A 23604-nucleotide genomic window follows, 5' to 3' on the forward strand; every position below is an offset into this window, starting at 1 on the left:
AAAATAGACATGTATCTAATTGTGGGAAGCTGCATGGATCTAGAGCAAATTGAAGTTTCTGAGACATTTTTCTCTCCTGTCTTTATGTGGTTTAGCATAAGCCAGAGCTCAAAGGAAATAGCTCACCACAAAAACTTGAAAAAACTTAGAAGTTTTCAACCAGATAGCTTGGAGAAGTGAGATAACATCTAAGACCCTGGCAACTATAGCCAGAACCAATTAGCTTTAAAGACACGTCCTGTTGAATTTTAACACCTTGGTATGCCCTCTTTAACACCTTGGTGGGCCCTCAGTTTACATGCAGGTTGGAACATTTTGTGGTGAAAAGCTTGACCTAGTTACTGCTAGTTTTCCCCCCTCCCCATTTTATGCTATTATGATACATAGAAAATATGTAGTTAAGATAAAGCAATAGAAATTTGTAACAGGTATTGCTAGCCCTATGCCTTATTTGGACATTACCTTTGCCTCAGGCCTGATTGACAGGCTGAGCACGCCTCCCTTTATGCATTTTCTATATAAACAGTGTGTATCCCAATAAATTTCGCTTTTGAACAGCATCAGTTGTCTTAAGCCTGTTTCTATTAACCTCTCACAGTTCTATTACAGCATAAGACCGGATCTGCTCGGGAAACCTGCGAATAACTAGCGACCCTTAACCAACCACTCCCGCAGGTCGGGGGTCCCCCTCCGGGGGTCGCAAGTGGCGCCCAGACGTGGGGCTCGAGTTACAGACCACCGGTCGGACGGCAGAGGAAACGAGTCCGGAGCTTGTCCCCTAAGACGCCAGGTAAGCCCCTTGGGTGGCGCAGGGTCAAGTTAGTTCAATAGTTATAACTGCAACCGCCGTCCCATTAATCTCCCAGTATGGGAGCCAATGTGAGTAAAGAAGCTAGATTTATAAAAGATATTCAAGAGGAGTTATTAAATAGAAACATAAAAGTTAAGAAAAGAGATCTTGTAAAATTTTTGCTCTTTGTTCATGAAGTGTGCCCGTGGTTTGTAGTTACCTGTCCTAAAATTGCCCTAAGCACTTGGGAACAAATTGGTGAAGAATTAGATGAACACTTTCTTACTCATGGAAGCAAAGCTGACCAAAAAACCATTAGTCAATATTGGAATCTCTTAAAAAGTATAATAGTAAGGGCAGATGTTGATTCCAAAAGCAGAGACATCCTTCAAAAGGCACAGAGTCATCTGCAAATTGCCTCCCACGAGTGTTCTCAGGCTTGCTCGAGGTCCAGTTCTTTTGTCAATCTGTCTGTTAGCAACCCTGACAAATCCTCCGAGTCAACCCCATCTTTGTCTGATAAAATGAACAAAATCCGGTCAGAAGTCCGGTCCCTTACTTCAAGTATTTACCCATCCTCTCGTGCAGTGGCTACTGCCCCTCCTGAAGAGCCCCTAGACCCTGCTGATGCACAAAATCTAGAAAATGCAGCTGCTACTTATCAGCATGCTACTTACCCTCCTCTCTCTGAGCCACCTCCCTACAATTCCTCTATGCCAGACCCCCCTCAATCTCTTCATCCACCCTTTCCAAACTCAAAACTTTTCCATAAAGATAACCCCCTGCAAGATTTAAAAGAAATTGTAACCCTTGAACAGCGCCTCTCTAAGCTTCTAACTAAAAATAACCTTGCTCTGCAATTTCCCGTTCTGGATGGGAGAGGGGAAGAAGAGGAGCCCCCTCGTCCAGCTCCCACTCCTCAACCTAGTAAGCTCCCCCGCCCCCGAACCAGGCAACAAGCTAGACAAAACCCTGACCCCGATGCTATTGAGGAAGAGCCTGCTGCTGCTGAAGCTGCAGCTGCACCTGCCCCTAACAGTTCCTCAATTGAAGAAAATGAAACTCATCTCTTAAACCAGCTTAGACAATATAAAGCCCTTAATAAAAAGGATTTGCATGAACTATTTAAAGCTGTAAACACCTACGGCACGTCTGCCCCCTATACCCTTTCTTGCTTAGAGGCTATGGGTGGTGGAGGTCTTGTCCTGCCATTTGAATGGAAAGAAATTGTTAAAACTGCCCTTAAACAAGAATTATACCTCCTTTGGGAAGTAGAATTTACTAATCGCTGCAAAGAAATTGCAGGCAGTGATCAAGATTTTTATGCAAGAATATCTGGCTCTGCTCCCTATAACCTTTTAGCTCAACAATGAGATCTTCCCCGTTCTACTTTAACTAGCACAGCCTTAGCTGCCCTTCAGGCATGGAAGTCCCTGCCCCGTGCCGGTGCCTCCACGGCTCCACTGGCAAAAATTACTCAAGAATCAGATGAGCCCTATCATAGTTTTATTTCTCGGCTCCTAGAAGCAGTAGAAAGAATTTTGGGAGTATCTGCCACAGACACTGATAATGCCCTAGTAAAACAACTTGCCTTTGAAAATGCAAACCCTGCTTGCAAAAGCATCCTTCGTGGCAACCTTAGGGGGAAGTCCCTGCATGATATGATTTCATTATGTCGAGATGCTGATCCTTTTGTCCATAAAGTCACCAAGGCTCTAGTAGCCTTTCAAGGCCAAAATAAAGGAAAAACTTGCTTCCAATGTGGGAAACCTGGCCATTTTGCCTCCCACTGCCCTCAAAAGCAAGCTCCAGCCATGCAAACAGGCACTACTAACCCTCGCCCATCCCTCTGCCCTCGATGCCGTCGAGGCAGACATTGGGCAGCTGTTTGCCGTTCCAACACTGACATTGATGGCAACCCCCTGCCTCCGGTTCAGGGAAACGGGCAGCGGGGTCAGCCCCGGACCCCAGCTTATACCAACTTCCAGCCGGCCTCGGGGAACAGCCGGCCCAACAACCAGTCAGTTGCCCAGCAATCTCAGCCAAACCAGTTTGCAGCCCTCTCTCAAACCCTGCCCCAACAGGTGCCATGCACTCAACCTCTGGTCCCTCGCAGTATGTTGCCCCCTCAGCAACCTCCCTTGTCAGGGCCACCCCAGGCAGCGCAGGACTGGACCTCGGCGCCTCCTCCCCAAGGATATTAACTCCAGAGGATGGTGTCCAGCCAATTCCCACCGGTGTTTTTGGCCCTCCTCCTCCAAATACATTCTTTATGATAATTGGCAGAGCCTCAGCCACCATTAAAGGCCTAATTGTACAACCCTCCCTTGTGGACAATGACTACACTGGGGAAATTATTCTCCTTGCTGTAGCCCCTTTTTATCCTGTGCAAATTGTCCCCGGTCAAAGAATTGCCCAAGCATTGCCCCTTCCTTTAGACACCCAATTTCCTGCACTAGCAGAAAGCCGTGGAGCTTCATCTCCTGGCTCCTCTGAAGTTTTTTGGATTCAAGCCATGTGTCGTGCCAGGCCCCCTTTAACCCTAACCATCCAAGGCAAACCATTTGTTGGATTGTTGGATACAGGGGCAGATACCACCTGCTTCTCTCCCCTTGACTGGCCCCCTGATTGGCCTACTACTTCTTCTTTTGACAATGTTTCAGGCATTGCAGGATCAGTTAAAAAAGTCCTTATCAGTGCCAATAAACTTTTGTGGCAAGATGAGGATGGAGACACAGGTCTTGTTCGTCCCTATATTATTCCAAATCTCCCAATCAATTTGTGGGGCCGTGATATCATGGAACAAATGGGCATATATGTTATGAAATGTAAAAATCCTGCTGTCATTCAACAAATGCTTAATCAAGGTTATACTCCAACTAAAGGCCTTGGAAAGAACCTGCAAGGCATCTCTCAACCTATCCAACCTGTTCCCAAATTTGATAAAGCAGGCCTTGGGTTTAACAATGCCCTCCAAAATTTTCAGTAGAGGTCACTGCCTCCCCTGCACACCCAGCAGACAAAATTACTTGGCTCAATGACACCCCAGTCTGGGTAAGCCAGTGGCCTTTAACTACAGAAAAATTAACTGCAGCACAGCAGCTTGTGCAGGAGCAGCTCACTGCTGGACATATAGAACCTTCCACTTCTCCCTGGAACACGCCAATTTTTGTTATTAAAAAGAAATCTGGAAAATGGAGACTTTTGCATGATTTAAGAGAAATTAACAAAACTATGGTTCCTATGGAAGCCACCCAACCTGGCCTCCCTTGCCCTTCTGCTATTCCTAAGGACACCTTTAAAATTGTTTTAGATCTCAAAGATTGCTTCTTTTCCATCCCTTTGCACCCAGATGATTGCAAACATTTTGCTTTTTCTGTCCCTCTTACAAACTGCGTAGGTCCTAACCCTCGCTACCATTGGAAAGTCTTGCCCCAAGGCATGGCTAATAGCCCAACCTTGTGTCAAAAGTATGTTGCCTCTATTATTGACCCCTTTAGAAAGTTATACCCTTCCCTTTATATTATTCATTATATGGACGATATTTTATTGGCAAGTCCCGAGAAAATGCCTCTCCAAAATGCTGCACAGCACATTATTTCTACCTTGCAACAAAAAGGGTTTTCTATTTCCCAAGAAAAAATTCAAATTCATCCCCCACACTTGTTCTTAGGATTTGAGTTGCTCCCTAATCAGGTTAAAACACAAAAAGTCCAAATTCGTACCCAACATCTTAAAACCCTAAATGACTTTCAACGCCTGCTAGGTGACATCAATTGGCTAAGACCTTATCTCAAACTCTCCACAGGAGACCTTAAACCTCTTTTTGATATTTTAAAAGGTGACTCTGATCCTAACAGTGCAAGACAGCTCACTCCACAAGCCTTAAATTCACTGTCCTTAGTCAATACTGCTATTCAAGCCCAACTTATAACCACTTATAATCCCCAACAACCTCTTCTTCTCATTATTTGTTCCACCATTCTAACACCCACTGGTGTTTTATGGCAATCTGCCCCCTTGTATTGGATCCATTTATCCTCCACACCCTCTAAAGTTTTAGCCACTTATCCCCACTTAGTGGTACAATTATTACAGCAAGGCTGTGAAACTTCTGTTAAACTCTTTGGCTGCCAACCAACAAAAGCCATCATACCTTATACTAAACCTGAACTTCAGTGGCTCCTACAACATCAGCAAGAATGGACCATTTTTGCCTCCACATTTCAAGGAGAGCTTGATAACCACTATCCACCTGATAAATTGTTACAGTTTTTAAAAATTCATCCAGTAGTTTTTCCAAAAATTACCAAACTTCAGCCCATCCCTAATGCCTCCCTCGTGTTTTCAGACGGCAGCTCCACTGGCTTGGCTGCCTTTACTGTCGATGGCACTGTGCATCAGTTCCCTACAGACTATCAGTCTGCCCAACTCGTAGAGCTTTCGGCTGTTGTTCATATTTTCCAGCAAATCTCACAAGCTTTTAACTTGTACACTGATAGTTGTTACATTGCTGCCTCTCTTCCTGTTTTAGAAACAGTTCCCTTTATTAAACCCTCCACCCCTGCAGCTGCTCTTTTTTCAGAAATTCAACAACTTATTTTGCATCGCACCCAGCCGTTTTTTGTTTCTCACATTAGAGCCCACTCCAACCTTCCTGGGCCCCTATCTGAAGGCAATTCAGCAGTAGACCTAGCTACACGGCTTTTGCCTGTGTTCAATCAACCCACTGCACTTCAACTTGCCCAGCAAGCCCACACTCTCCATCACTTAAATGCTCAAACACTCAGGCTAAAATTCTCCATCACCAGAGAGCAGGCTAGAGAAATTGTAAAGTCTTGCAAAGCCTGCCTTTCACTTTTGCCTGAGCCTTGTACAGGCGTCAACCCCCGTGGTCTAGTGCCCGGTGAGCTCTGGCAAATGGATGTTACTCACTTTGCCCCTTTTAGCAATCTGAAATACATTCATGTCACCATTGATACTTACAGTGGCTTTCTTTGTGCCTCCCTCCATACTGGCGAAGCCACCCGCGATGTTATCGCTCACATTTTACACTGTCTCACCATCCTGCCTACACCATCATCTATCAAAACAGATAATGGTCCAGGCTATAGCAGTACCAAATTTAAAGATTTTTGTGCAAAACTTGGCATCACTCACATCACTGGGATTCCTCTAAATCCCCAGGGCCAAGGTATAATTGAGCATGCTCATTTAACCCTTAAAAATATGCTCTTTAAATTGTCATCTGAAAGTGAAACCTTGTATGCTCGCAGAGGCAAACATCGCCTCCTTTTAAACCATGCACTTTTTGTGCTCAATTTTCTTTCCTTAGATGCTGCAGGCCGATCCGCAGCTGATCGGTTATGGCACCCCTCCACACAAACAAACTTTCAACAAGTTCTTTGGAAAGATGTTTATACTGGCCGATGGCTAGGTCCTCACCCTGTTCTTATATGGGGTAAAGGACATGCCTGCGTGCACAATACAGACAACAATGAAACGCGCTGGCTTCCAGAAAGACTGGTTAAGCTATATAACCCACCCAGGGAAAGCGCCCCTGAGGATCTTTCTGCTTTTTCCACAGAAGCTGCTAACCCATCCACATTGCCCAATCCTGAATTGACAACCTCTGCCTTGCAAGACGATGATGTCCTGGCGAACACCATTTTTCCTTCCCCTTTTGATTTTTAATTTTTGTGCCCTGCCTGCATTTCTTCATGGCTCCCCTTATCAAATTTTTAATTACACATGGCTCATTATTAATCAAGCTGGTGATATTGCCAACGCCACCTCCAAACTTGCTCCCACCATCCCCTGGCCTGATTTGCATGTTGATTTCTGCGTTCTTGCCTTGGGAATACCAGGCTGGGGCACACCCAATCATTTTGCACCACAGCCAAAACCAGTTAACACCAGAACCATGAGCCGACGTAGAGGCCGCTATGCAGGCTGCCACAACCCTTCTGGCCGCACAGAGTTAGGCGACCATCCCATCTACATTTGCCCAAGCTCGCACCCAAATCGAGTCCTCAGCCGCCGGTGTGATTCTAAGTCAGAGTTTTTCTGTCCCTCTTGGGGCTGTGAAACTGCTGGAGATGTCTACTGGAAACCAACCTCCTCCTGGGACTACATTACAATCAAGCGTGGTCCCCGTCCATCACCTCCCGACTGCTATCGCTGGTGTAACCCACTCATCATTTCCTTTACCTCTGCTCCATGTTTCAGCCAACCATTCCGTCTGGCCCCATCCCTTCTTCACAGCTCATCTTCAATATGGTAAATGCAACTGCTGCCGCCTTATCTGATCCTGCTTATGAACAATGCTGGATTTGCTATTCTCCCCAACCTCCCTTTTATGAAGGTGTTGCAGTTTTTGGTAACCCTATCCCCACTAACTCTGAACGCTATGCCTTTTGGGATCTGGACCCTAACCAAAGTATAACTCTTGGCCAAATTGTTGGCATTGGACTCTGCCTTTTAAGCCCTAATATGCTCCCTCCAGTTCAGCTACTTGATACTTGTAATCAAACCTATGTTGTTTCAAATCGTACCCAATATGTTATTTCCCCAAATACCACATATTTTGCTTGTGCTACAGGTTTAACTCCCATTATTGCCACTAACCTGTTTTTATCTCACAAAGATTATTGTGTCTTGATCCTCCTTATGCCCCGCCTTTCCATAAGGCCCAAAGAAGATTTGCTCTTTTCTTCTACCAGTTCTCTTCTTAGGCACAAAAGGGAACCCATTACAGCTGTCACTATTGCAGTGTTGCTTGGCCTAGGTGCTGCAAGTGCAGGAACAGGCATATATTCTCTTGTTAGCTCCCAGCATAATTTTAACCAACTGTCTCGTGCTGTAGATGCTGACATCCGGGAGCTCAAACAAGGACTTAAACATCTTAAAGAGACAGTCAGTTCCCTAGCAGAAGTTGTTCTTCAAAACCGTCGTGGTTTAGATCTTGCTCTTTTAAGAGAGGGAGGGGTTTGTGCCGCCTTAAAGGAAGAATGTTGCTTTTTTAAAGACAAGTTAGGACTTGTAGAAGATAGCATTAGAAGAGTAGAAGAAAGTTTAGAAGATAGACAAAAGAAAAGAGAAAAAGATGAGTCTTGGTATCAAAACTGGTTCTCCACTTCTCCTTGGCTATCTACCTTATTGCCCTCACTTTTAGGGCCTTTTATTGGCTTTATTTTGGTGATTTCCTTTGGCCCCTGGGCATTTAGGCGCATAATTAACTTTGTTAAAAGCTCAGTTGAGGAAGCTTCAAAACGCTCTGTAAGTATCCAATATCAGTTTCTTTCCCAGTATGACCCTGAAGATCATCAGGAGCAACCACCGCTCCAACCTTTGAGTTTTTTGGAGTTTGAAACAATGGCTAAACGCCCACGCTCTCTATGCTCCCGGCTGTGGAAATGCTTAAGACGGGGATAGCTTGATGCCAATCTCTGGAGGCAGCATGGCTACTCACTTGCAAAACTTCTCTGGCCAGAATAATTAGATACTGTCTATGCCATGCCCAGAATTGGAAGCACATCAAGTAACCTAAGACAGGCATTCCACCCACTAACTTTCTTTTGCTTTTCCTATACAGAGAAGGGGGAAACTGTGGGAAGCTGCATGGATCTAGAGCAAATTGAAGTTTCTGAGACATTTTTCTCTCCTGTCTTTATGTGGTTTAGCATAAGCCAGAGCTCAAAGGAAATAGCTCACCACAAAAACTTGAAAAAACTTAGAAGTTTTCAACCAGATAGCTTGGAGAAGTGAGATAACATCTAAGACCCTGGCAACTATAGCCAGAACCAATTAGCTTTAAAGACACGTCCTGTTGAATTTTAACACCTTGGTATGCCCTCTTTAACACCTTGGTGGGCCCTCAGTTTACATGCAGGTTGGAACATTTTGTGGTGAAAAGCTTGACCTAGTTACTGCTAGTTTTCCCCCCTCCCCATTTTATGCTATTATGATACATAGAAAATATGTAGTTAAGATAAAGCAATAGAAATTTGTAACAGGTATTGCTAGCCCTATGCCTTATTTGGACATTACCTTTGCCTCAGGCCTGATTGACAGGCTGAGCACGCCTCCCTTTATGCATTTTCTATATAAACAGTGTGTATCCCAATAAATTTCGCTTTTGAACAGCATCAGTTGTCTTAAGCCTGTTTCTATTAACCTCTCACAGTTCTATTACAGCATAAGACCGGATCTGCTCGGGAAACCTGCGAATAACTAGCGACCCTTAACCAACCACTCCCGCAGGTCGGGGGTCCCCCTCCGGGGGTCGCATCTAATCATAATTATTTTTGTTGTACTTTGTGTGTAAGTATTTTTTATCAAGGTACTTATTAATTGTCTTCCATTTAGGAACTTAAAATGTTACTAGAGATTATTTTACTCAGCTGGAATTGTGACTATATAGGCTAGGACTCTAAAGTGGTGCATAAATGTCAATGATTTCTTTGAATGTGCTGAATTTATTCATTACTTGTATATCTTAAACAGTAGTGATATTTTTCTAATTGTAATTAGGGAATCCACTATATCTGTCATTTAAATAATTTCCACTGTACTTACCTGTTTTGCAAGGGCAAAAGCCACAAGGCAGGCAAGGATGAGGACCTTCATGATTAGCAAGTCCTGTGAATTGAACAATAACGGAATGGTAATGCATGGGCTATTCGGTTATCTTATTTCAGTAGGGTTCCTTTCCTGAAAGAACCCAAAAGTAATGCATAATAAAATTTGCTATCTTAGAAAATATTAATATAAATTTTATATAAAAAAGTAAAATTCTGCTATACTAATCCCAGAACTGGGTATGTAACTCATATATCACACAAGGAAAGCAACTGCTCCACTACTAACTATATTCCCAGCCCCTAAGTCTTACATGTCAAATAGCAAATTTGTACTTTATTGTCAGATATTTCGGTTGTTTTAGGTACCCACACTACCCTACTTTACTTTTTCATATATTACAATATTTTAATATTTGTAAATACAGAAAGATATTTCATATATACAGATCCTCTACCCACTTTCATTTCCCTTTCTTTTTTCTTTTTGTTTTTGGTTTTGAGTTTTGGGCCAACCGGGCATCGCTCAGGGGTTACTACTGGCTATATGCTCAAAAATCACTCCTGGCTTGGGGGACCAAATGGGACACCGGGGATTGAACTGAGGTCCATCCTGGGTCAGCAGCATGCAAGGCAAGCACCCTATCACTGCGCTATCACTTCAACCCTCATTTCCCTTTCTTGTAAATTTGTTGATTCGTGGCTAATCATAAATGTCTGCATAATTTGCATGTTTATTTTGGGCACTCGTTGAGTTACACACTTTGGAGTAAATCTCACTAGTGTTGCTCCCTTTACTATACACACAATGGACTGTAATATCCACTAAATGTGCTGTGAGGGTAAGGATTTTGAATTACAATGCAACTGAAATATTACTGTGGTGGAAAAAAAACCGATGCTCAACTTTTAAGACATGTTCTATATCACATCTGACATATAATATTATACATCATCCTTAATATATAATTATATATTTTAGATATAGATAATGCTAATTATATTTCTATATTAATAGTTTTAAATCTAAAAAGTTAAATTTTAATTAAGAATTAAAAAATAATGTAATAATAATTATAATAAGCATAATAACTAAAGCTATATTAATATATTAATTAATAATTAATTGATAATGATTAATTAATATTGATATGTCTATGTCTTGGCTCAGTAAAAACATTATAAAATATTTTCTAATCTAAAAACCTTAATAATTATTCATATTCACACATCAATTTAAATTAAATTATGAATAACCAAGCTGTAGTATTTAATTCAATAAATAGTTTTTAAATACCCTGTTAACTAGTCTAGGACTAAAAATAGTAATTATTATTAATTTTCTTATATCCATATTTATTGAGCTATTACTTTTTAATCAAATCTTATTGTCTGATTGCTTTTTTCCTTTTATTTGTACCATACCTGGCTGTACTTAGATCTTACTCCTCACTGTGTTTGGGGATATTTTCCTGAGTGTTCAGGAGGAAAGACCATTTGTTTATAGTGCTAAGGAGCAAACCCTTGTCAGCCTCATGCAAAGCAAATACTCTAACCACTGTACTATATCTCTAGGCCTAACTTTATCAAATCTTTGCTGCACTTTTATATTTTTAACTTGAGTGTTGAAAATATTGTTTGTATTCTATTAAATACCCTTATTTCAAAGACTATATTTCAAGCAATTCTATTTTTTCTGCCTCAAGCTAAAGTACAATAAAGCTGAAACAGAAATACATTTACTTTTTATAAAATTACCTATATAAATATATTTTATTTCTACATATAAAATATATTTACAAAAATCTTACCTTTGTCCAAGATGAAGGACAAGCAGTGGAGGAGAAGCTGAAGGGATGATGTCTGTTGTCTTTTGTGGCTATTTATATACTGCATTTAATGACATGCTAATTTTGTGTTTTGAAATGCAGTCAATCATGAGCTTCAATTCCAAGAAGCCCTTATGATCAGAAATTCATTTCTGCCTATAATCTATCCCCAGAAATTCTAGAGAGAGTTTTAACAAGGAGCAATTCATAAGTTGATTTAAAAAAATCTGTCCAGGAAATACAACTGTCCAAGACTGCAGACAATGGCTGGAGGACATAGACACTAGCCAGTCCCTAGGGTATTGAAGTCAAATCTAGGTCTATTTTATGCCTGTGAATTTTCAATACCTAAATTGCATATGAATACCATATTGGTTCCAGAGATATAAAAGGTCTTCACAAAGATAAAATTTCCAAAGTATGCAGGTCTTTAATAAATTTTATTTTATTTATTTATAGACACATATATAATTTATACATATATGTAAATATTACATAATTATTATAATACATAATACATACAATATATAGTTATAAGCATGATTGTATTTGGGTTTTAGTCATAAAGAGAACACCCTCCTTCTCCAGTGCAACATTCCCACCACCAATGGTCCCCTTCCAAACTCCTGCTGTATTCAAGACAGGCATTCTACTACTCTCACTCAATATAATCAATTATTTAAATATATTAATATGTAATGATATTAAATAATAATAAATAATATAATACATAATGACATATTATATTATCAGATTATATCTTATATAATATAGCATATCTATTATAATAATTAATAATGTATTAATAATTATAATTAAGTATATTAAATAAATGTATAATAAATATATACACATATGTTGCATAAAATAACTGAAATAGATTGATAATGCAAGTTTTAGTAGAATGCTTCTATCCCTCTAATCATCATTTCAAAAGTATAGCATTAGACCTTTACAAAGATATCTGTTTTATTGAGACCGAGAAAGGGAAGGTTAAGATACAAACTTATAATATGTATTTTAGAATATTACATTAAAACTTGAAAACTAGTGGGCTTAATTTTCTAGTTAGGATAACAGTGGGATTCTATTGACACATGAGAAGTATCTAGGGAAGTGGAATGTTTGAAATTTGAAATTTGAAATGGAATATTTGAAATGGGGAAATGTTGGTTACAATGAAAATTAAAATATTTGAAATTATTTGTACTTATAAGATTTATATGAAGCTAAATATCACTTGTTTTTCCTTTCACAAGCAATTCTGCTACAGATGTTTGCCGTATAACCATGATGTCTTGAGAATTGTTGGGGTATAATGAAGTGAGCAAAATGTAATTTTGCTGAAATTACTAACATGAAGAATTGGTTGAATTAGTGAGAAAGTGAAGTCCTAGTTGGATTATAAACTATATGACTACGGTCCATAGAGAGGTCATAATCTCACAATGCTTACATTAGTGTTTTTAATAATTAGGAATTTCAATATTATAGGTAAAAATAATTTCTGTACAACATCAAGGTACAGGAGATAATCAGGCATGCAGAAAATTAGAAACAGGTAGAAGTGGATTTTCAAAAATTGGAATTCAATATTTTTCATCTCTAGTCATTTATGTTCACAAGTGTAATATATTATTTCAAATTGCTCATTTTTTTAATATTTCTATCTTCTATTCAAGGATTGTGATAGATCTAGTAAAGATAATATAGAAATAGATGCCTACTAACGTAAGCAAAGCAGTGGCATAAATAGTATTTTTCTTCACAAAATATCTTGCATTCATAGCAATCTAACTGTATATGGAAAGCAACATTCCTGACTGCCATTGATAAAGCTGACACACACAATTATCGTCTGCTTTGCATTTAAATTACTGAGTTTGAGATTTCAGAGAAACATTGGGTTTGAGAAAGGTAGTGGCTTCAAAAGGGAGGTTTCTACTTGCCCCTATTTGACCCCTCAGGCCCTCCTCAGGGAAATGTCTGATAGAATTGGGCTGTTTAGAATTGATTAAAAAAAAAATCTCCAGGAGCATTTGCAGGGCACAGAAGTGAGGATTCCACTAACTGCAAGCAGTGGTCATGCTCACATTACAGGAACTAGTTCCCATAACCCAAATTTTGGGGAAGCCATGACCTCCAGCAGGGGCATTGAATTTCTTTTTATAGGAAAAGGAAAGTCCACCCTGATCTGTCCTAGAGAGGTAGTTTTCACCAGAAAATTCAGGCTTCTCCAGCGATTAGCAAGTCCTGAATGAGAATAAAGTTATATGTGAATATTTTCTAATTAGCTTGATTTAAATCCTCAGCAAACCCAAGGTGCGTAAGTGTTGTTAAAGGAGAGAATAGCTGCGAATTTCAGTAGTCTTCTGTGTTCTTTTCACAACCTATTATTTAAGCTGGTTTTTCCTTTCCTGAGGAAGTCCAACTTTCCAGAGAAACCAGAGAAAGACTAATGCCCTTCAATGTCATAAGATTTCTATTCCTTTAGTTTCTAAAGGGGTAGAATCTTCATGCTTTGGATGTTATGCTTTTATTTTGTAAGATCATTTCTTGGATATTCACTCTAAATTGTGTGGATACTAAAACAGAGGAAAACAATGAAGAAAAATTAGTTAAAATTAAGAAATAATAGCATAAACTAATGCTACAAATAGGACTATGAAAGAACTTATTTAATTATACTTCATGTATTTCTTTTCTGTTACCAAATCAGAAAAAAAATGTAATTTCTACGAAGAGGAATACAAAGTAGGGTGGCAGAGTCATTTTACATTTCCTTTTTCTTTTCTCAGAAAAAATATTTTCAAATATTGAGCAACACATAAATCATATTCCTGGGACTATCGCCACTTTTGTGTTGAAAAGTATGTGAAACTTGGATCAAGAAAAAAAAATTACTCTTTGAGAAAGAGGTTTTAACAAAAAAAACCTTTTAAGCAGAAAGTTTAAGATATCCCTAAGTTTTTTCAGCTAGCTAGGCAATCATAAGAAACTAATAAACAAGAAGAAAAGTGTCAAATAAGCAAACAAATTTTTCCAGTGCTTAGGTTTATTGTAGTCATCGTGACATGCAAAAATATCATTCATCCAGTTTATATTTTTGAGAAAATTCTCAGTGACAAATACAGTATAGACAAAGTAAATTGTTTTGTGATTATCTGACTTTCCAGTCACCAGACGAAAACTCTGGGACCCACTCAGGAGAGGGTTATGATGCAGGACTAGTCCTTGCCCTGATGGAGCTCCAACAGTCAAAACCACATCTCACAGCCACCTCCTTACAAACAGCCCAGCTTCACAGCTTCGCTATTAATCTCAGAAGATATGTCAAACCAATGTAACTCTTTGGTGCATCAGTCTTTGGGCTGGAAACTTTCAGACCCCTCAAAATGAGGGCAGACCAAGAATTGTCCCAATTCTACAGATCCAAAAGCTTCTGGATTATGTGACATACAACATTGACAACTCGATAGAAGTACAACAAATTAGGAAGGAATTAGCATAGAAGCCAACTAAGCTCAAGAAACTAAAATAGCACAGAAGGATCAATTAGCAACACACAGCTCAGTTCAACTTCAGACAAAGCTTTAATAATCCCATTTTGAGATATAACAATTTCACAATCCTGACAACCAAATAGGAGTACAAAAAATTAGATAAAAATTAAATTCAGTAATTAAAACATTATCACAGAAAGTTCTACTAGCAACAGCTCAGTATATCCTCAAACAATGTAGTTAATAATCCCACTGCGAGATACAACAATTTTCACAGGCAATTTTTTTTTGAAAAATTCTATTTGCCATTTCGTTGTACCAAAAATATAAAATAATTTTGAAACTTTAAGGGAGATAAAATGGTGTGCTGGGTGGGTAGGGACTCAGTTGGAGGAAATGTCACACTGGTGGCGAGTTTGGTTTTGTAATGCTGATTGGACAACTGTATTGGGAACAACTTTACAAATTACAGTGTTAAAATAAAATTAAAAATATATATAGTAATAAGATAAAATATGTTCTAATAATAACTAGACAAGAACTTAAGTCATCTATAAAATATTTTAGAGATATTTTAGGGGCCGGAGTAGTGGCGCAAGCGGTAGGGCACTTGCCTTGCATGTGCTAACCTAGAAAGGACCGTGGTTTGATCTCCTGACATCCCGTATGGTCCCCCAAGCCAGGAGCAATTTTTAGCACAGAACCAGGAGTAACCCCTGAGCATCACCAGGTGTAGAACCCCCCCAAAAAATAGATATTTAGAAAAAGATTCAGAATAAGTGTTCATTAATTTTTGAGGATCAAAACTTCATATTTCAAATTAATTAATATTTGAGGCACTTTTTGTCTTTTTTCTTCTTATTTAAGCAGTATGATTACAAAGTTGATTATGATTGAGTTTCAGTATTACAATATACACAATCCTTCGGCCATGAACATTACCCACCATCATTTCCCCCAGTTTCCCTCCAACCCTCTGTTGTCCCTTTCTGTGGAGCAAGCCTTTTACTCCCCTCTCTCCTCTCTCTCTCTTTCTCTCTCTCTCTCTCTCTTTCTCTCTCTCTCTCTCTCTCTCACACACACACACACACACACATCTCTTTTTCTTTTCTTATAGTTATTGTGGCTTGCACTGTTAATGAAGATATACTATGAATACCACTTTATCTCAGCTCAACACTTAGTTCTTGTCCAGAATGATCATTTCTAACAATCATTGTCGTCATGGTCCCTTATGTCACCTAACTGTACAGCTCTACCATAACTTGCACTTTGTCAAGCTTCCAACAATGGACTTGTGCATTTTGCCTTTTTCTTTTTGTCCCTGGATATTATTATAACACTATATTTTTCTTATAGTCAATAAATTATTGATATTATTCTCTGCCTATCCCTCTCCCTCTGACTCATTTCACTTAGCATTATAATTTCTATATCCATTCTTGTATAAGAAAATTTCATTATATTATTTCTCATAACAACTGCATAGTGTTCCATTGTGTATATGTACCATAGTTTCTTTAGTCATCTTTTCTTTTAGCCATCATCTTTTCTTGGCACTTGGTTATTTGAGGAACTCTTTAGTGAATCTGAAAAAAGACAAAGAAAAATAAAAAAGAAAACTGTATGGATATATAATGATCCATATTTAATAACATATACATACAAGAAAATTGTATAGATATATAATGATAAATATTTAAGAGCATATACCAAAGCACATTTAGGAGTTAATTCCTCAGCATAGAGTTAAGAGTAAGTCTGAACACAAAAGGATTCCCTTAACCTGAAAAATATAAATAAAAGAATAATGCAGGCATCCCATTATAGAAATGAGACAAAAAAATCATTACAAACTACAAATGGATTTTAAAATGATAGTTCCTTACATACCATAAATCTTGCAAAGTGTTAACATACAAAATATTTCTGTTTATCAAAACATTTTTAAAACTAAACAATTATAAAAATTAATATTAAATATGAAGAGCAGTTTTCCTTTAACTACAAATCCAGATTTGTATTTTGCCAACCATATTTTTTAGCTTTGAAAATGGTCAAATAGTAAATCTTGGGACACATTTTGATATTCTGAAAACTTTAATGAAGATGTGCAAACTAAATTCTCCTATATTCAACATATTTTATTTTGCTGTTTTGATTTGATTTTTTTTATTTTTATTTTGACTAAAATGGATTTCAAATCTTTCACAGTAATTTTTTAGGTACATATTGACATTGAATCATAGGCATTTCCACCACCAATATTGTCCTTCCTCCACCCCTGTTCCCATCATGCATCCCATATCTCCCTCCCTTACCCCCTGGGTTGCTAGTATAAATGGTTCCCTCATGTTGTAGATTGGGTATTGATTCTGTTGTCATTGGCTTTGGATTTGGTGTTTAAGTTTAATCATTTTTTTTATTTCTACTTAATGTTCATATGACTGTCTGGTCTTGGTTCTCTCCATTACCCCTCCCCCCCAATTTGTGAGGCAAAACAAGATGGTTCAAATTATGGGGTTCTGTTTGAAGGAAAGAAAACAAATAAAATAAAATGGGGCAATTCAACATATTTTAGACTAAAAGATATTTGAAATACCATTAAGAAAAAAGATGAATTACTCTGTACCACACAACTAGTAGATCGCAGAGGTAAATTACACGAACATAAACTAAAATCAGTACACATTGTATCATCTTTGTTTCCTGTTCTGATCTAAATCAGCCTATGTAGAAACACTCCTTGGAAAACGTGGTACAAAAACTGTATATAAAAGGAGTGTATAAGCATCATGGATTCTTGGAATTCCAATTCTTTGTAGTGACCACAGAATTACTATATTGTGCAGTAAAGGGGTTTAAATAGTGCTGCTACACATTCTCATATCGACCACTGCTTGGACTTGTCTTCCTTAGAGGGAACAAGGTAATGTTTTCATTTGTCTTTTTTTATAATTACATCAAATAACAGTGTAAAGTGAATAGCATTATTTTACACTTATTTTTAAAGAAACTAATGTTAATATCCTTTGGCTTGAGATAATGTATTAGAGCAAACTACTGATCATATGTTTCAGGGGTGCTGAATGCAACTATTATAGAGAAACTGGAGACTACCATATTATTTCTTCTTAGGATAAAATTCCAGTTTTTAATTTTTGTGGGAATAAGAAACACTTCAGTACTCAGATCTTTTCCTAGCTTAGCTCAGGTTTCACAGCTGGATTAAAATTGAAACATGCTTAAAAAATGAAACATGCAAAGCAATAGTCTTATATGCTATACTATATACTGGTCTCCATAACGCAGTTCTAAGTTGGTAACTCAGTGTATTTGATAACTAACCTCCTGGATCATTTTCTATAAAATGTATGCCATAAATAGAAGCTAAATAACGGAATTCTTTTTACCGGGAGGTGGAGGGGACAGAGGCTGGCCACAACTGGCAGTGTTCAGGCCAGGTATCAATTCTGTCTATACTCAGAGGGTCAATTGGGGTGCTGAGTGGAAGGCAAAAATGTCTTACCCTCATTACTATTCTTCTGACTTCAATAATTGCAGTTTTGTTGTTGTTACTATTGTTGCTTTTGGGCTATACCTGTCAGTGCACAGAACTTAACATTATTAATAAAATAATCGATACATAATGTACTTATTTTGTCAATACTGTATTTTCCTATGTGGAACAGTATTGCACTAGAATCAATTAGTTGAATGAATAAGTTAATCAATTAATTAACCATTCACACCCAGTTCACTAACCTTACTAATTTTCTGAAGAGAACTTCAACACACTAGAAATCAAGTTTTACATTATTATGTTTTTTAGTACCTCCTTTAAAAAAAAGAGCCTCTCCTATTCATTTCAAGTGTTTCTCAAATGAGTCTGATTTTATCAGGTAATTTTTCTTCAATTATTAGTAAGAAATATTAAAATACATGATACAGTGAATAGACTTTGCCTATGACCAGCACCACATATGGTCCCCTAAGCACCACCAAGAGTGATCCCTAAGCACAAAATCAGGAGTTAGTTTTGAATATAGCTGGATGTGGTGCAAAGTAAAAAAAAAAAAAAGTAGGCAATTCATAATTTTAAGTGAGAAGAACTTTAATTAATTTTTAACATATCTATTTTATAGGACTTGGTGATCATGAAGTTCTTCATTTTTACTTGCCTTTTGGCTGTTGCTTTTGCAAAGCATGTAAGTATAATCATATGAGATCATCAACTCAGCATTGATTATGTTTTTACAGGGTAATAAAATGGACACACTTGTACTCAAAAGTTAAGAATGGAGAGATTTCAGTTAAAGGTTGAAAGGCATAAACTTCCTTTCAAATATAATTGGATTTGAAGAAATTATTTTCATTCCTCTTAGTAGTATTACTGAAAAATAAAGGAAACTTTATTTCATCTATAAATGCTCGAACTATTTTTTCAAGAAAGTAATGGAAAATTCCCATTTATTACAGTTACTAAGAATTCAAGATATTAGAAAAGAAAACAAGAATGCATTAAAGGGGGAAACAAAAAAAAACTAATACAAAACAAATCCTTAAATTCTAAAAGTAAAAAATGTAATAACATTTATATGATTAGATAGGCATAATTTGCTTTATATAAAATTCTTTAAAACACAGTTTCCCCATACCAGCCTCTTCCAAACCAGTATCCTACCACACACATTATATGAGAACCTTAATTTGATGAAAAATTTTTGGCCTCCTTTAGTTTTCAGAGCTTATAGACAGTACTTGAACTTATATCATTGATTTATATTTAAAGACAAATCAAGGACATATTTCATTCATTCATTTGAAAATGTATGCTGTCATTTTTTGTTAACACTTGAATATTTATAAGGTCATTTTTAAATTCTGATAATGTGAAAAGATGACTTCTTAGTGATAATATTATAGTTAGCATGAGGAAAATAGACACATCTTAGTCCATATGTATGACAAAAACAGCATTGTGGTGGATAAATTATAAAGTTCATAATAATACACATAAAGCAAATTATAAACTTATCATTCTATGAATAATTAAATTGAAAAAATATGTATTTTGGATGAATTGTTAACACTTTGATTCTCAAATTCCTCATGTAATAAAGAACATTTTTGTTTCTATTTTTGTTTTGTCAAGGTTATGCCCTTGGTACTCAAGGCTTATTTCTGATTCTGTGCTCAGGGATCAGTCCTGGAGGACTATGGGGGCCATATGGGATACTTGGAATAGAACAAAGGTTGGCAGTGTGGAAAGCAAGTGCCCTACCCATTGTACTATCTATCCTGACCCAAATAAATAATTTTTATTTTGTTATTTTATTTAAAAATCCCCAAGCTCAACATTTTCTTAATATTCCATTACAGTATTTTATTTATTGACATGTTGGAATCTAAAATTATTTGTTACACATAGAAATATTGTTTAAGCTTACCCTATGATATAATTTTGAATATGAATTAAAAAATTAGTGTAGAAATAGAAATTTTTCTTGCATATGATCTCAATAATTTTATTAATTATTTATTAATTTTATTAGTACTCACTGAACAAGAACTATGTCTGAAACATTCTCTTAGTCTATTAGGATACAATAATGTTAGAGGATATAGCAGTAAATGTAATAAATAAAACAATTCATGCTATTGGTAGTATTTATAGCATTGGTAAATTTTAATATAATTGTAATAAAAACATATACCAAAATTTAATTCATTATTAATCTCTTTATGGAAAATAAAAAGTTTTCTCTATATTCAGGAGAAGACATTTAAAAAAAACAATGCTATGGATATAATAAAACTTACTTTTTGTATTCTCTTTTACAGATAACCAGAAATAACATTAATGAAATGGTAAGATAGGTTTACTAATTTGAGCAATTTTTATGTGTATTATCAATACATAGCGTTATAATACTAACATATAGGAGCACATACAGGTTTTCTATTTTTATAAAAGTAAAGGGAGTAGAATGTGTGACCCAAATAGTAGGGCACACACTTTCTAAATAAAACTTTAATTCCAATCCCTGGTACTCTCTGGCCCCGTGCATTGTAAAGTATGGCTTGTCCCCTTCGTCACTACCTAGAGTGGGTTGGCTCAAAATCACCACTGTGCATGGTCCACATAACTAAGAAAAACAACACAAGTTTACCATTTTTACAAGTTAGTTAAATATCCCATTTTTTTTGTGCCCACTTCAATATTGTCCATTAAATAGGTGCATATTCTCTAGAGAAACTTGCAGTTAAAAAGTTCAGTTTTGTCTCATGCTTGTTCTCCAAAAGGGACTATTAATTGTCATAAACCTAGTGTCATTTATATTTTTTTGGGGGGGTGGGTTTGGGTCACACCCAGCAGCGCTCAGGGGTTACTCCTGGCTCTATGCTCAGAAATTGCTCCTGCCAGGCTCTGGGGATCTTATGGGATGCCAGGATTTGAACCACCATTCTTTTGCATGTAAGGCAAATGCTCTAACTCCATGCTATCTCTCTGGTCCCTTATATTGTTTTTTTAAGTTATAATAAGAATCAGGTGGTTGATGTGAGTCTCACCAACTAATTACTAACATTTTGTAAATACTGCTGAATATTTTATCTGGTTACCAGATTTTCATATATGTTGTTATTTCTCAAGGAACACATTGCCAGCTCCATTATTGAGGTAAGAGTTGTTATCATTACATTCATTAACTTTATTACATTACACTCATCAAGAAATAAAATTTTAGCTTTGTGTGCATTAATTTGTCATAAAACCACAAAAAGGGTAAACAATGAAGAAAGATTACTCCATCTCAATTTGCAAAACCAAGTAATTATCTACTAGTGTATATGAATGCAGTGAATTTTCAAAAAATAAAATCTTACAAATGAAAGTAAATTTTAAATAACACCATTACCAAATTAATAACCTACCACTGACCTTAACATATATTTATTGCAAATGAAAAAAAAAAGCCATTCAATATCTGAAGTGTTACTGCCATCGATATCCTGGAGCATTTTTATGCTCTTTTTGAGAACTTATTATTTAAACGGGGTGATTGGTAATATACATAAGATGTGTAGGTCACTATCCAAGAAACAGCTCATGTGGCAGAAATATTTTAACAGCAAGCTATTAACATGGGAAATAGTATTTGGTAAGGCATACAATTGATTGTAAACTTAAGTCTTTAGGCTGAAGGGTGCCAGATTCTGAATTTTTTATTTTTAGTGATTAAGGATATGTACTTTACTCTTAGTTGAAAGAACTCTAGAAGGAGAATCAATGACCACTTATAAATAACAGCTGTGTTTTTAATAACAAGCAATATTTAGTTTGTCATATACAAAACCCAGCTTACTTTAAGCCTTTTACAATATGAGCAAACTTTTTAGTTATTTGATATTATGTACTATAAGTGAAAACTTTTAAATAAAAAGGATTTTTTTCATTGCTCTTTACTGTTTGCAATAGTCTTTAATAAATATATAAATATTGAGTTTTCAATAAATTATATTATTTCTCCAAAACAGTTTTTGGGCTTGCTACTACTACTCTAATATAGCTCTAAGACTAAATCATACAAATTAAGTTAATTTTTTTCTTACCCAAGGAATCTCCTGCAGAAGTCACAGAAGTAAGTATTTTCATTCAAATAAAATTAATATCATCTCAAAGTGCTTTCTTTTTGTGTATTTTTTTTTGGTTTTTCGGGCCACATCCATTTGATGTTCAGGGGTTACTCCTGGCTAAGCCCTCAGAAATTGCCCCTGGCTTGGGGGGACCATATGGGATGCTGGGGGATCAAACCGCGGTCCTTCCTTGGCTAGTGCTTGCAAGGCAGACACCTTACCTCTAGTGCCACCTTGCTGGCCCCTTTTTTGTGTATTTCTATAAAAAAATTTTTTTTGCTTTCTTCACAGAAAGTTACACTCACAGTTGAAGAGAACTACCTAAAACAACTGGTAAATATATCCTAAAATTACAATTACAAATTTTTCATATTCCTATACAAATTAAATAATCCTTTCGCTTTATAATAAAAAGAGCTTTCTCAGTAACTTATAAATGCTTGGAGTAGCTAACTCCCATTGCAACACTGAACATAGTTGGATTTAGTCAATAATTATTATAAGATCATTTAAAAACTGCTATTCTTTACATCACTTAATTTTAATCTACATGTAATTAAATTTGTCCCAAGGAAAGACAAATTTAAGGAAAGAAAAGCATGTGTTTTCATCTTAAACATGTAGTTTTTAATTTCTAAAAAGTATTTAGTAAGATATACTATTTATGGAGTCATATGTATAGATGGATATATCTATATACATATATTTAATACATAGAATTTATATAAACTATATATCCTGTGATAATAAAATATATGGAGTTGAGGCAAAACAATAGTACAATGGATAAGGCACTTGCCTTTATTATAATCAATCTGATTCCATCAATGGCATCCTCATGGCCCTCTAAACCTGCCAAGAGTGATTTCTGAGTGTAGAGCCTGGAGTAACTCCTGAGCACCACCATGCATGACCCCAAACTGGTCTATCTTACTATATATCTACAATGTGTGTGGTAATTTGCATGATCAGAGATCAAAGTAATCATATCAGTGTCATGGATTCCAGTATCCAGGATTAAGGGAATTTATCATTAAACCTCAAAATCAGACAGACATCTTTTCACACACTTAATATGAGACACTGCAATTTAACAAAATTTTCATTATTTTTTTCATATATACACCTTTTTAAAATCACACAAGTATTGTATTTAGGTCATAAATAATCAGATAATTTCTTTACTTTTGCATCTTAATATAAACATAGATGGTTACAGTAAGATTTATGTATTATCTATATTATAAATTTATTATCATTTGCCT

General features: G+C 36.6%; 1 protein-coding gene across 1 annotated transcript; it reads left to right on the top strand.

Annotated features, from left to right (window-relative positions):
- The first annotated feature begins 261 nt into the window (after positions 1–261).
- LOC126032168 (endogenous retrovirus group K member 6 Gag polyprotein-like) lies at positions 262–2994 on the top strand. The gene is made up of 4 exons (XM_049789861.1): positions 262–304; positions 650–790; positions 989–2098; positions 2195–2994. The coding sequence occupies exons 1-4, from the start codon at positions 262–264 to the stop codon at positions 2992–2994; spliced, it is 2094 nt and encodes a 697-aa protein (XP_049645818.1).
- Positions 2995–23604: the final 20610 nt, after the last annotated feature.

Source organism: Suncus etruscus, chromosome 16, assembly GCF_024139225.1.
Source record: "Suncus etruscus isolate mSunEtr1 chromosome 16, mSunEtr1.pri.cur, whole genome shotgun sequence".
NCBI lineage: Eukaryota > Metazoa > Chordata > Mammalia > Eulipotyphla > Soricidae > Suncus > Suncus etruscus.